Source organism: Homarus americanus, unplaced genomic scaffold, assembly GCF_018991925.1.
Source record: "Homarus americanus isolate GMGI-L3 unplaced genomic scaffold, GMGI_Hamer_2.0 scaffold45562, whole genome shotgun sequence".
Taxonomy (NCBI): Eukaryota; Metazoa; Arthropoda; class Malacostraca; order Decapoda; family Nephropidae; genus Homarus; species Homarus americanus.
Window position 1 is genome coordinate 1,815,095 of NW_024744839.1, and position 15,463 is coordinate 1,830,557.

General features: G+C 43.4%; 1 protein-coding gene across 1 annotated transcript in view; it reads left to right on the forward strand.

Moving 5' to 3' along the window:
• LOC121878090 (protein O-mannosyl-transferase TMTC1-like) overlaps positions 1–15,463 on the forward strand; it is a 130,796-nt gene that overhangs the window by 20,997 nt on the left and 94,336 nt on the right. The window contains exon 2 of the mRNA XM_042384082.1: positions 14,092–14,766. Coding sequence (XP_042240016.1) covers positions 14,378–14,766 — 389 coding nt within the window. The 5' untranslated portion in view covers positions 14,092–14,377. The remainder of the gene's footprint in view (positions 1–14,091; positions 14,767–15,463) is intronic.

The following is a 15,463-nucleotide window of genomic DNA, read 5'->3' on the forward strand; positions in this document are numbered from 1 at the left end:
TCTCTCCACTTTCGCCTTTATACCGACAAGTCTGAGATATATTTTGTGTGTGTGTGTGTGTGTGTGTGTGTGTGTGTGTGTGTGTGTGTGTGTGTGTGTGTGTGTGTAAGTTAGTCACCATCCTTCAATAGGGAGGGAAAATACATCATGACAATATAACATTCACAAAGGGGAAAAAAATGACAGAATAGCCATTACCAATGATCCAAGAGCAAGGCAAATCTCCCTGACACATTGGCAACAAGACAAGAGCGAGAGCAGATTTCCCCCACGAGAGAAACAATTAAGGATATGCTTGTAGATGAGCCACCTGGGTCCTGGTACATGATCAAGGAACACAGGTAGCGTCTCCCCCCACCCTCCCTCATGCACGATATTGGGACAACTTCTTTCTTGGTACGGTTTCCAGTTTTGGATTTACACTAAACGTATTTCTGCTGTAGTGATTCAGCTGCGTTGTCTGTGTCTGTCTGCGGGTGTTAACCTCTGTATTTGCATACAACTGTGTGTATATAGCGTTGTGTGTATGCTTCCTCGTGTATGTGTTGGCTTTAATGCGTGTGTATGCTTGTGTGTATTGTGTATACATTAAGCATCGTGTTTAATGCATTGTGTCTGGTGTTCGTCAGTAAACATAAACACTGAAACAAAAACAAAACAAAAACATAGAATATTTCACATCCATATTTCATTTACAAATCAAGTTTTAAAAAGTTCTAATCTTGTCTCACTGGGAACTCACACCTCGCCCTCCACCATCAAGTTATCTCTTAAGTTGTACTCGAGGCCCGGCCCACTAACACGTCTCCCCATTTATGAACTTCTTCAATGGTCACAGACCGTCTCTTGCATCTTGAAAGAAACTACACAGTTTAAAATCCGATTTTCAAAGTTTAAACCCGGGCGCCCGCTGATCCAAGATTCACTATTCACCACCCTGAGGCAGCGAGCTCCTGAATTTAAACTTTGAAAATCGGATTTTTAACAATGCAGCTTCACCTTTAATGACACGAGAGACACATTACACCTGAGGTGGTGTTTATTACAGGCCAGGTGTGCAAGCTGCCAGGTACTGTACAACACCTTATATATTATATCCTAACACTCTTTCATATCTTAGTTTTGTCATTAATTTTCCTCAATATTATTCTCCTGAAAGATTATTATTATCCTTATTACTTTATTATTATTATTATTATTATTATTATTATTATTATTATTATTATTTCTCATATCTTAGTTTTGTCATTAATTTTCCTCAATATTATTCTCCTGAAAGATTATTATTATCCTTATTACTTTATTATTATTATTATTATTATTATTATTATTATTATTATTATTATTATTAAAACGAATTTATATTTATACAAAATTGTCATCAGGAAGATTCTCATAAATAATTTTGCGTTTGATAAAGACAAGACCTGTGTGTGGCGTAGTGTGGCGTGGTGTGGAGTGGTGTGGTGTGGCGTGGTGTGGCGTGGTGTGGTGTGGTGTGGCGTGGTGTGGCATGGTGTGGTGTGGTGGCCTCATTCCGCCCAACACAAATATCCTATATAGAATAACTTATTGTTGTGTAATAAGCATTTTGCCTTGCCGTTGTCCGTTCGCACAAGAGCTGTAGTCATTACCCAAGCAAGTGATGGCCAGAGTGGTAGCATATTACAGTCTAGACTTAACTCATGGTTCCCCAGAGCTCATTAGCATTTGTAAATGGTTCAGTGATTATTACGCCTTTACCTTACCACACACAGTAAGTGGAGGAGTGACGGGCTCTTTCGGCCATCTAGTTCACTTAAAATTAATACACTTTCATAAAATGTATGTATGTATGTATGTATGTATGTATGTATGTATGTATGTATGTTATGGCATTAATATTAACTATTTTATACACCTAAAATATTTTGATTAACGCACAATATTGAATCTTTCATTAAATCAAGCTTGTCGTTTCCTATATGAGATGATCACCTTTAATGTTCGTCCAGTTTTATACAGGTAAGATCACACAACACAACACTGAAACGCCAGAGTGATCACAATACAACACAACACTGAAGTAATCTCAATGATACAGACACACTGAAACACAAATCGACTTACCAAGAATATTGAAAACGACACAAATTACCTCACGTGTAAAGTGATTAAGGTTACGTAGGCAGGTAACGAAGCATATTGTCACCTTTTACGATTTTCAATAAAAAATGCAAATCGAAAATACTTCTTTTTGGAATGGGGGTAAGAGGGGCAGGTGGGGGGGGCAGGTGGGGGGCAGTGACTGCTAAGGGGAATAGGGCACGGGGACAAGGGGTAATGGGGGGGTGAAGGGTGCAAGGGGCAAGGCGGTTAGGGGGTAGAAATGAGGGGGGGAGGGGAGGTGATAGGGAACATGTGGTGGGACTTGGGGGCACGGAGGGGAGGGGAGGGGCCATGAGGGGGAGAGGGGGAGGAGGGGGCGAGGGTGAGGAGGGGCGAGGATGGGGGGGAGGAGAATTGGAGTGAAAACAACTAGTTCTTTATGTGAAGTTCAGTGACCAGCTGACGTTGTGTAGATACAATGGCCAATGTAGTGAAGCTTACGTGAATGACTGGTTGGTGAGAGTGACTGTATGACTGTGAGGAGACTGTGGGAGTTGGAGGGAGGATGATAATAATAATAATAAAAATAATAATAATAATAATAATAATAATAATAATAATAATAACAACAATAATAACACTAAAGTCATCAGTACAGATCATAACACTAGAGTAATTGACTATAACACAGCAGCAACGTTACAATAACACAAAATAATAATATCCTCATCTGGGTAAAGGTTTTGTTGAGAGCTGCGAGGTACAGACGGTTTGTCAGGGTGCTGTGTGTGTGTGTGTTGGGAGGTGCAGTGTTCAGGCGTTGTTCCCGGGGGGCGATGGTTTAATAACAGTAATCATACTAAGAGTAGCCACCAGAGAGAGGCACGGGGAGGAGTTTTCATGTATTAATTCTGCAAGTTCGATGGTGGTGGTTCTCCCGGGAGTCTTGTAAGCGTCGTGTTTATGATGGAACACTGCGCTACAACACAACCTGGGAATCTCTGTTCTATTAAGGAGTAAAGAAGCTTAAAGGATCTCTCCCTCTCTCCCTTCCTACCTCCTTCCCTAACCTAAAATATCTGTAGAAAATTTATCGATAAAATTTTAGAAAGGGGAAAAAGGGAGTTGAAAAAATATAAGGTCTTCCGTCGGCTTTTCAAAGGGAATTTTTTCGTAGTTACATATGGAGATCCAATTACCATCAACGGGGGGATGAGACGGGAGGTACAGTAGTTGTCCTCCAGGTTAAGAATCTATGGGTATTTATTTCTGACTTAATATTTTAGGAATGAATAATAGACGTAGAAAAACAAAGGTGTATAAATTTGAATAAGCATAAGATAAAAATAAATTAATAAACGCAAATGCTGAAATAAAGAATAAACTTGAATATATAAAATGATGAAAAATGAATAACTTGAATACATGAAATAATAAAATAAACGAATAATCATGAATACATTAAATTATACAAAATAAACATAAACTCGACGAAAAAAATAATGATAAATGAAATACCAAAAAATAAACGAATAAAAATAATTAATTAAAACTATAGAAATAATAAACATGAATAAATAAAACACAAATGCCCACAAAACGATAAAAAAAAATAGTGTTCATTTTGTCTTGTAAGTAAAGTGACCTCCCTATCGATCAGTTCTTTCTCCCTATAAACTTGAGACAGAGAGAGTCACTTATTTCTCCCTTTGTAGTGTAAGTGTACTTAACGTCATGTAGTGAACAATATGAGTATACTTAACGTCACACAGCAGTCATCCCACCTGAACTAGAGAGCTGTGAGTTTACTAAGAAGTATTTTTATAAAGAAGCGAATTAATTGATGGACACGCACGCACACACACACACACACACACACACACACACACACACACACACACACACACACACACTGACGCCTAACTTAACCTTACTTAACCTAACCTAACCTTATACACTCCAGCTTATTCCATGACTAATCACCATAATCTAACCCCCAGAATACAGTAAGGTTGTTTAATCCTCAGGTGAATTAAACACAGGTACAGTACACATCAAATATTCATATGATCCCAAAAACACAAAAAATCGACAGAAAAAGATTAAATAAATAAAAACACCCAAACATAATAAAGTCAGAGATAGAGTAAGAGAAAAAAAAACAAACAGAGATAAAACAGAGAACAAACACACAAACACCACCTACCCTATGTACAACTGTCACATATCTAGGTCACATAATATTTCAGGGTGTCAATATTTCGGCAGGGCGGAGAGGCTGGTGACAGTGTGTGGGGTCGCCTCAGTGAGCTCTGTTAAAGCTCAGTATCCCAACGTCACCCCTCTCCCTCCTACCAGTGCTGTGTTGACCACCCTGCTGTGATGCCTGGTCAACACAGCACGAGGTGGCGAGACGGGAGGGGAGGGGATGGGGTGGGGAGGGAAGGGGAGGGAAGCAGAATTGGACGAGGAACAGGAGTGGGAAGGGCAGGGGAAGTAGTGGCCAAGATGGAGAAGGAGAGGGGTAGGAGAAGAGGAGAAGAGAAGAAGGACAGGTGTGGTCGAGGAGGGAAACGGGAAGGAACCGAGGGAAGAAAAGAAATGGGATAGATGACAGGGATGGAAGATGCGAGGAAAGGAGGTAGAGGAGGGGAAGGGAGAGGAGTGAAGGGTGGGGAGAGGAATGAGCAGAGGGGAGAAGAATGAGGGGTAGAGAGAGGAGTGAGGGAAGAAAAGTGAGAACATGGGGGAGAACAGGAAAAGGGGAGAAGGGAGGTGAACAGGAGAAATAGGATGAGGGGAAAGAAGAGAAAGAGTAGAGGGGAAATAGAAGGGAAGAGAAGAAGGGGAGAAGAGATGGACCTCTCCCCTCACAACAGCTGTCGAGACGCACATGTTGGGTCACACCAAAGGTTATTAAACAGGAATTATACAAGACCCGGTGTGTGTGTGTGTGTGTGTGTGTGTGTGTGTGTGTGTGTGTGTGAATTTGGGGGGGAAATTTCCTGAATTGTGGTGATCATTACGGGGATTTTAATGGGGTGAAATTTTTTAGGGGTGAATTTTAGAGTATTTTATGTCGAAGGGAAAGAGCGCGTGGTTATCAGGGAGTGTATGTCGATTATAGGGAATGTCTCTGTATGTAATTAACAGTACCTTAACATGGAGGGAATAATTCTAGGAGTTAATACATATAATTTTTGGAATTAATAAAGCATGTGGAACAGTTAAAATCCTTTCATTTTAGGAATATTCCGAAATCGTTTTGCGCATTATGGGAATCACCCACAGCGCATCGGGATCATAGTTGCGCATTTCTGGAATCCAAATAGCGTGACATAGTCGGAGTCTAAGCATTTTCCAAAATTGCTCTGCGCATTTTGGGGAATTTCCATAATGTTAAAATACCGAAATCTCACTTTTTTACGGAATTTTCTGACAATGTTCGTGTTACGGGAATTTATAGCATACTGCATCGTTATAATTTCAATATTTTACGGAATTTTCTGACAATGTTCTATTAGGGGAATATTTAGCGGACAGTAGACGACCCACATGAACGGGATCGGTTAACATCACGAAAATAATCAGTCTGTTCATCTCATTATATCCATCTAATTTAATTCAGTAACATCATAATTCAGTCCGCTAACACCTAATTCAGTCCGCTAACATCAAATTCAGTCCGTTAACATCAAATTCAGTCCGTTAACATCAAATTCAGTCCGTTAACATCATAATTCAGTCCGTTAGCAACACAAAATAGCGTCATTAGTGTATTTAACACATCAATACGCCCTCGATACATATTAACACGATTCATAATTAATTACTTCGTTAACCACAACCATTTATCTTTTCACTAATGTATTTATTCTTGTACGAGAGAGAGAGAGAGAGAGAGAGAGAGAGAGAGAGAGACCAAACAACATATTATTTATTGTATATCTAATGAGGGATTTTGGCAGCGGAGAGAATGACAACGGTGAAACGACGCGACACAACGGTAAAACAACGCTACACAACGGTAAAACGAATCGACACAACGAAACAATCGACACAACGTAAAACAATCGACAACGAAAACGAATCGAGAAACGGTAAACGACGCAACAACGGTAAAACGAATCGACACAACAAAACGAATCGACACAACGGTAAACGACGCGACACAACGGTGAAACGAATCGAGAACGGTAAACGACGCGACACAACGGTAAAACGACGCGACACAACGATGAAACGACGCAACACAACGGTAAAACGACGCAACACAACGGTAAAACGACGCAACATAACGGTAAAACGATACATTGAAAGGTAACAGCGCATCCTTTAGTGTGACTGTAAACTAAGCATCGCGGCCCACAGTACCCACCCTACCGACGGTGAGAACAGGAGGCTAGAGAGAGGCGTTAACCACTCGTCCACCTCCCTTGGTTGGGGATAAAGGCAGCTTAGGTTAACTTAAGGTTTATATAGATCAAGACAAATCAGGTTAAGTGGTCTTGGCAAGGGTCCTGAGAATAGGTCAGAGTTCCAGAATTAGCGAGTCTCTCTCTCCATTCAGTAAAGGAACAGTGCAAGATGGGAAGGGACTCACAACCACTCACGATATAATGTGTGTTACTGTGTGTGTGTGTGTGTGTGTGTGTGTGTGTGTTATCCCTAGGTCAGGTGCATTACAGAATTACGGCTTGTGTTACTTATTTGGGCACACGAGGTTATTACATGTCGTCACTTCTCTCTTTTTATCATCATTTATCCACCTTTACTCTTATTCTTTTTTATTTATTTATTTTTCATCCATTTTTATTAATTTTTTCCCATTATTTTTTCTTTCCCTTGTCTTATCTACTTTTATTTTGTTATTCTTATTACCACTTTTATTCTCTACTGCATGTATGTAATGTGCCATGGATGTGCTCAATCATATATACATACATGACTCATATATGTATACGTGTGTCTGTTTATGTATGGATAAGTGTGTGTGTGTGTGTGTGTGTGTGTGTGTGTGTGTGTGTGTGTGTGTGTGTGTGTGTGTGTGTGTGTGTTCGAGTGTTTGACTATGCATTATTACAAACGTATATGATCAATTAAACATACAGGAAATAATTATATATCAACACACACACACACACACCTGGATGGGAGTTACAGACACACTCTAACTTCTAAGCGTTCTTTCAGTACACAGGATAAGCTGGTCACCTCTACCAAATTGCGACTCTCTTTCTCTCACTCTTGGGGGCTCTTGGGGGCTCTGGGATCTTGAGTCCTTGGGAGTTTGGGGGGTTTGGGACTGTCTTAGTTAGGTTCAAGCGTAATGATTTTGGATATCATGTTCCTAACCCTTTTGAGGACGAGGATTTGAGGACGTCTTTGAGGACGAGGATCTAACCCTTTGAGGACGAGGATCTAACCCTTTGAGGACGAGGATCTAACCCTTTGAGGACGAGGATCTAACCCTTTGAGGACGAGGATCTAACCCTTTGAGGACGAGGATCTAACCCTTTGAGGATGAGGATTTAACCCTTTGAGGACGAGGATCTAACCCTTTGAGGACGAGGATCTAACCCTTTGAGGACGAGGATCTAACCCTTTGAGGACGAGGATCTAACCCTCCCGGAGTCAGAGGGTCGGAGAGCATCCTTCCGTATATACATCAATAATACTTCTCACTTATAACTATTATGTTAACGATGGAGGAGCTATAGAGGAGAGGAAAAAAAACATAGGTTATTAAATTGAGATGGTCAGAATACATTGTGCCAAGGGGCGGGGTGAGAGTGGGGAGAAGCGTGGCGTCCTGGGGAGAATATTGGCATATGTGGGGAGAGGAGGCATCAAAGTCCGCGAGGAGAGGCGTGACGTCCTGGGGAGAATAATGGCATATGTGGGGAGAGGAGGCATCAAAGTCCACGAGGAGGAGTAATGAGTCAGAGGGGGAGTTTAGTGGCACATTCTTGGGGAGAATCCTAACATCTGTGGGGAGAGGAGGCGTCAAGACCCCGGGGGAGTAACGATATGTCAGTGAAGAGTTGCGTGGCGCCCGTGGTGAGAGAGAAGTGGCCAGTGGGGAAGAAGGTTGTTGTGTCCACGTACAGGGCGTGGCACAACTCAGGGCGTGGGAGCTGGGAGCACAGGTTGCCAGCTGCTGCGGCCGTGGTGGCGCTATAATGAAGGGCAATTCTGAAGTATAATGAGGAGTGCCCAGGGTTATGTGGCTTTGTCGTGTGGTGCCGTGTTTGTCGTGCATATTCATGAGGATCTTGAAACATCCAGGTCCCCTTCACCTCACCACACCTCACCTCACCTCACCTGACCTGACCTCACCTCACCTCACCTCACACTACACCATTCAGCAACTGTTTTTATTTTTATGTTTTAATCTTTTCTCTTGCCTGTCTATATATTTTAACAGCGTCTTTGGCTTGTTTTAACCATCATATATATATATATTTTCCCTGTTTTAAGTGGTTTAGTGCCTGTGTTATCATTTTATATTTCTGGCTTCGTGTTTTAAGGTTTGTTTCATGACTATATTATATTTTTTCTTGGTTTTAGCCGAGTCGGTGCGTGTTGTTAGTGGTTTAACGTCTCTCTCCTCCTCCACTTTTGTTTTATCAAGTACAGTGAGTGTTTTATTCTTTTCTATCTTCTCTCCCTTTGTTTTATCGGTCTTCTTCTTCTTCTTCTTCTGTGGTGAGCTTTAGTGTGCACCTTTTCTCAGTCTATATGGATTACGATACTGCGGGAGGAGGAAGATTAGCGCCTCCCTCGATATTACTCCACTTCATTGCTTAAATTTCTTCTCATATTTTCCTCCCCTCATTACCTCGATCATCCTCTCCTTCCCTCCCCCATTATCTTAACTACCCCCACCTTCCCTCTTTCTCTCATTATTTCAATTACTCTCTCTTCCTATCATTTATTGCCTGAGCCCCTCCCTATTTCCTCACCTCCTCTCATTTTTGAACACTCTTCCCCTCATCTTAACTACCCTCTTCCCCCCATCCAACCTCACTCCTTCCCCATTACCACAAACAACCCTTCCTCCCTCCCCTTCCTCCTCCTCATCACAAAACAACTTTTCCTCCCTCCCCTTCTCCCCTTCATTACTAAAACAACCATTCTCCTCTCCCCTCTTCCCCCCATATTACCAACTATCCCTCCTCCCCCTCCTATTACCACAAACAACCCATCCTCCTCCTCCTCCACGTGATTCCAAACTCTGTTAACGACAAGTCAACAGCAAAACAAACAAACTTGGGTCCATAATTTGATATGGAAATGATTCTCGGTAATTTCCTTCCTTTCAGATCCAAATAATTATGCGTCGCGCGTGAGTCAGTCGTCAAAACACACAATTAACAGAACCAGCGGCCGGAAATTCGATGCAGACACTCTGAAATTAGTAATCAAATGCCTTTCATTCCTCCCTAAAACGACCGGCCAATTACCATTCACGATAAAACACACTGAGTATCGCGCCGACTTACGCCCAACACTAACGCATTACGCTTATGTAACGCCACACACACACACACACACACACTCTCTTATGTTGTGTAATGTTACTAATCTTTTCCACTGGGGTGTATTATGCTAGTGACTGCCACTCATCTTCACCACCCACCACCACCCACCCACCTGTACCTCTCATCATCCTAACACGTTCTTTACCTCAGATGAATCTCAATCTTTACCTCCATTCTCTACTTTATCTCCTGTCTCTTCTCTCCCCCCCCACCTCCTTTATTCCTCTCTCTCTCTCTCTCCTCTCTCATCACCCCTACGTTCTATACTTCGCCTTCACCTCCTCTCTCCACCCCTCCCCCTCCCCTCCCGAGCAGCAGGTGCGTCTGACAGTGTGGTTCTCTATAACACATCCAGCCAGCCACGCGCCTCACCTGCTCCGTGTTTCATATTCCTACCTGTTGTAATTATTCTCGCGTGTTATTCTCTTCCCATCTTTCTCTCTCTCTGTTATGTTGTGGTTCTCTCTCTCTCTCTGTCTGTTATGTTGTGGTCCTCTCTCTCTCTCTCTCTCTCTCTCTCTCTCTGTCTGTTATGTTGTGGTCCTCTCTCTCTCTCTCTCTCTCTCTCTCTCTCTCTCTCTCTCTCTCGGGCAACAAGCTGGGTGCCTTAACTCATGTGAACCGGTTGCAATAACACGTACTTGAAATATAAATAAAAAATTCCCTCCGTTGCGACAGACATCCATACGTTCAGTCAGTAAAGGTGGGAGCTGGGTTGAGTAAACGAAGGTAACGACAGCGCCACCGCAGGCAGAAGACGAGCGAACGTTTGCTTGGGGGGGGGTTCTATAACCTTATTATCATTATAGACTGTGGAGTTCTGCCAGGCGTTAATAAATGCTCAACCTGGCGCTGTTTCGCACGAGAATTAACCACAAACACGAAATATATCATTTAACAAGTATAATAACCACCGTACACAAAATACCTCGTAATTTAAAGAGACTTATAATTACTCTTGACAGGAATCCAATACACAGGAAAGTACAACACACACACACACACACACACACACACACACACACACACACACACACACACACACACACACACCTTGACTTGAGCGACTCTGCAGGTGCACACAAGATATAGGTGTTTTTACATCGCTTGCCAGCCACGTATTAATTAAAAGGTAAATGACTCTATTTTCGAAGCTGTCATAACTCCCGGGCTCGACGTCTCTCCCCGCGATATTTTTATCTGTGAGGGATGAACTATATACGACCTCTCTGCCCGCCGACGCCTTCAACAATCAGTGTCACCTTCTGTTATAGCTCTCTCTCTCTCTCTCTCTCTCTCTCTCTCTCTCTCCCTCTCTCTCTCTACGTACCCAAACACCTTTACATATTTTGTCCACAGTATCGAGACCTTCCTGTACCACACACACCGCCTTTATCACCTGCTGGCTCAGGTGTGTACGTCACCCTCACACCTGCTGGCTCAGGTGTGTACGTCACCCTCTTACCTCCGTACGTCACCTTCACCGTCTCGTTAGTCACTTCTCACCTCCTTTATGTCTCCTTCATCATCATCACCATCATCACCATCGTCATCATCGTTTCTCTAGTTATTATTCGTCCTCCTTCACCTCGCCTCGTTAGTCCTTGATCATTATCTTTACGTCTTTATTGTCACCTTTTCCTTAGTTCTCATTCGTCGTCTTCCACCTCCTCCTTACTTCTCCATCATCATCAACATTTCTTCTCTTCCTATTCCTCATCTTCCACATCACTTACTCAGCCTTTTCTTCTCCTCACCCTCCATCTCCTCCTCTTCCTCTCCATCATCATCATCAACATTTCTTCCCCCCTCCCCCCTCCCACACACACTCATTAGCACTCTCCTTCCCACTCAACCAACCCTTCCCACTCGACCCGCCTTACAGATGTCTTCTCTTCCTCCCCACCGCACTTTCTCGTCTATTCACATATTTCAACTTCTTCTTCCTCCTTTTATCACTTCTTGCACGTTTTCGGCATTTTCTGGGAGGAGGAAGGGGGGTGGAGGAGGGGTAGATGAGGGGGGGAGGAGGAGGAGGGGAGGGGTTATTTTGCCAACCTCTTCACATGAATCATTTCCCATTTTTCTCTTCCTTTACGCTACACTGCACTGTCCCTTCTCTCCATCCCTCCCTTCTCCCTGTCCTTCCCTCCCTCTTTCCACCCTTCTTTTCTCTCCCCCTCCCCATCCTCCTCTTATTCACACCGTTTCTTCTCGTCACCTCTCCCATGATCCCAGTAATAATTTTCCTGCTTAACATTATCATTCGCTATCAGCTTAACACTTCCCCCCAAACTTTTATTTTTCTCTCTATTTCTTTCATTTCTTAAACATCTGTATTTTTTAAAATCTTTTATTCCTCTCTTCTTCTTCCTCCTTCTTTAAATCTCTTTCTTCTCTCGTCAGTTGCTTAGTCTTTTGTTATCTTCTTTATAAACCCCTTCCCTTATTCCCTCCACCCATTCCCTCCACCCACTCCCTCCACCCATTCCCTCCACCCACTCCCTCCACCCACTCCCCCCTGCACCCACCTCTCTGTCCACTCCTCACTCCACCCTCACCTCCTCACCCACTCCCCTTCACTCCACTCCTTGCACTCCACTCCCTTCCACCCACTCCCCCACCCACTCCCTCTCAATTCACCCTCCACCAGAGATATGCTCCTAATCCCTGCAGGCTGACGACGTGAGGGTTTCAGCTGCATATATTTTACTAAGTAAGTGACTTTACACCTTCCCCAGATGTCGGAGGAGAGGAGAGGGTGGGGGAGGGAGGAGAGGGTGAGGGAGGGAGGTGAGGAGGAGAGGTAGAGGGAGGAGAGGTGGTGAGGGGAGAGAGGTGGTGAGGGAGGAGAGGCAGTAGGGAGAGGTGGGTGAGGGAGGAGAAAGAGGGAGGAGAGGTGGTGACGGAGGAGGTAGTGGGAGGGGAGGAGAGGTAGTGGAGGGAGGAGAGGTGGTGGAGGGAGGAGAGACAGCGACGGAGGAAGAGAAGAGGAGGAGGGAGAGGGAGAGAGGAGGTGAGGGAGGGGAGGTAGTGATATACACCTAAATTTTTCCTGAGGCTAAAAGAGGGAGGGAAGGGAGGGAGGAAGGAAGGTTGCCTGCCTGCATCTCAGCCACCCAGAGAGACCCATTTTAGCTCCCCTCCCTCCCCCTTCCCCACCCTCCCCCCTCCTCCTCCTCCCCTCCATCTCTAACCCGTGTAATATATAAGACGCTATCTATTCCTTCCTTCCCTCTTCAATCTTTCTCTGTTCCATCTTCATCATATCTGTCATTATTTATTTGCATATTCCTTCATTCATCATTCTGTTTGAGGCATCCACGGTAAGTGCTCCGTGCTGGTCCACCATAACAACAGCTGGTCCACCATAACAACAGCTGGTCCACCATAACAACAGCTGGTCCACCATAACAACAGCTGGTCCACCATAACAGCTGGTCCACCATAACACCAATTTCCCCACCATAACAGCTGGTCCACCATAACACCACCCCCACCATAACACCACCCCCACCATAACACCACCCCCACCATCACTCTCACTCAACATCACCATAAATGCCTCTTTAGTTCTCTCATTTCCTCGCTTTATCGCCTCATTACAACATTTTTCAATGCGACTTTATTACCCTAATTTACTATTATAAAATCCGTATCACAATACATTAGTTTTTCATTTGATTTGATACTTTTTCTCCTATTTCTACGTACCTGTATATACCTGTATCATGAAACAATATGAATCAATACAAACTTCTACTAATTAAAGAAATAATATAAACAGGTATTTTTAGCGCCATCTTTAATCTTACGGTGAAATATACGTCAAAAAAATGGTTAAAAAGAGTGATATTAGGAGGTCACCTGACGAGGCCTCAGTGTGTTGAGGTGAATCTTGGCTCACCTTCGACCACCCCTTCGTCAGGTTTTGTCCAGCCAGCGTTTCTTACAGCACAAAGTTGCACAGTGAGGATGATGCACTGTAGATTGACTTTAATAAACAGTATGTATATATTACAGCTCTCAGAAAATACTCGAGGTTTGGGATGAAGGTTTTTTACGAGGAAGTTATACCTTAACCTGATAACTGCAGTGGTTGATGACGATCTATACTTTACAACAGTGGTGTATTTATATTGTTACCTTTTACAGCAACTAATGATAGAGACCAAAAGCTTGAAAATGCTTTGATATAAAGATGTTTGTTAAAGTTCTTTGGTGTGTGTGTGTGTACAGAGAGAGGAGACAAAGAGAGAGTGAGACAAAGAGAGAGACAGACAGACAGACAGACAGACAGACAGACAGACAGACAGACAGACAGACAGACAGGGCCGCATCATCCCCATCACTGTTATATAATTCACTGGTCATCATCCCTTGGTGTTTACTCTTTATTGGATTCCATTTAACATAATTATTGTAACATTGTAACTAATCACTTCAATTGTTCTTCCAGTTTTGAGATTTGAGAAAACAGATACGATACACCTGCAGATAAGCGTCACGTTAATTACCAGGTGAAAAGGTTACAGTATCTCAAAAGTGATGAGTGATGTAGTGAAACAATAGTGTGTGTATAGTGTTGTGAGTGCCTCTACTGTAGTGGCCTGGCTGGCACTCTGGTGAAAGTGTAGGTCAGAGATGAACTAACAGTGCCATCATCACAAGTACCGAGCAAGGTGGACCTAAGAGGTTACCATTAAACAAGTATTCGTCACTTGCATAAAATCACCAGCGGGAACATGATGGATGGAGGAGGAGGAGGAGGGTGCCTGTCACCTTGTCAGTGTTCCCCTCGGAAGAGAAGGAAATCCTCTTCGCCTCCCTCTTCTTCCTGTTCCTCTTCCTGCTCGTCCTCGTCCTGGTGTCATGGCGGCCTCGAGACCCACGACAGCGAGGACCCGCCGCCCACCTGGGTGTACATGACTGTGTGGGTGGCCGGGGTCCTCGTCTATGTGAACGGTCTGACGGGCGACTTTGTGCACGACGACGTCAGCGCCATCAAAACAAACCCGGACGTAATAGGAACTAATCCTCTCTCCCACATGTTCTTCAACGACTACTGGGGCAAGCCCTTGGTCGACCCACGCTCCCACAAGTCTTACCGACCCTTCACCATCCTCACCTTCAGGTAAGCTATCATCCCAGTTCTTACAGCACGGGTGAGTACACGGAGTTATGTATCAAGTATATAGAGTCACTGCCTATCACTACTACATTTTGGAAAGGACTTTGAAAATAATGAATGGTGTTGTTACCTAGGGAGGGACATTACACCATAGCTGCGTTAGTGGGGGAGTGGGCGGTCGTAAACCTATCTACACTAATACCTAAAGTAACCTAACCTAACCTCATCCTAACACCCTAACCTAACCCACCCTAACTAGCCACTAACCTAACCATGCCTACCCAAATCCTACTTATGTCTAACCTAACCTAACCTAACCTAACCTAACCTAACCTAACCTAACCTAACCTAACCTAACCCGCATTTTTATCTCCTTTTGTTATTTTAATATAAGTGGCTTTATTATTATTCCATTGAGGACTTTGTTTAATCCCTTGAGATCGACAACTTACTTTGAGGATGACGTTTTAATCCGACAGAGGATGATAATTTAACCCTTTGATGATGATAGCTTAACCCTTTTATGACGATTTAAACATTTGGAGACCACCTAACCCTTTGATGAGACAATTTAACCCTTTGAGAACGATAGCTTAATCCTTTTATGACGATAATTTCACCCTTGAGGACGACAGTTTAACCCTTTGATGAGACAATTTAACCCTTTGAGAACGATAGCTTAACCCTTTTATGACGATAG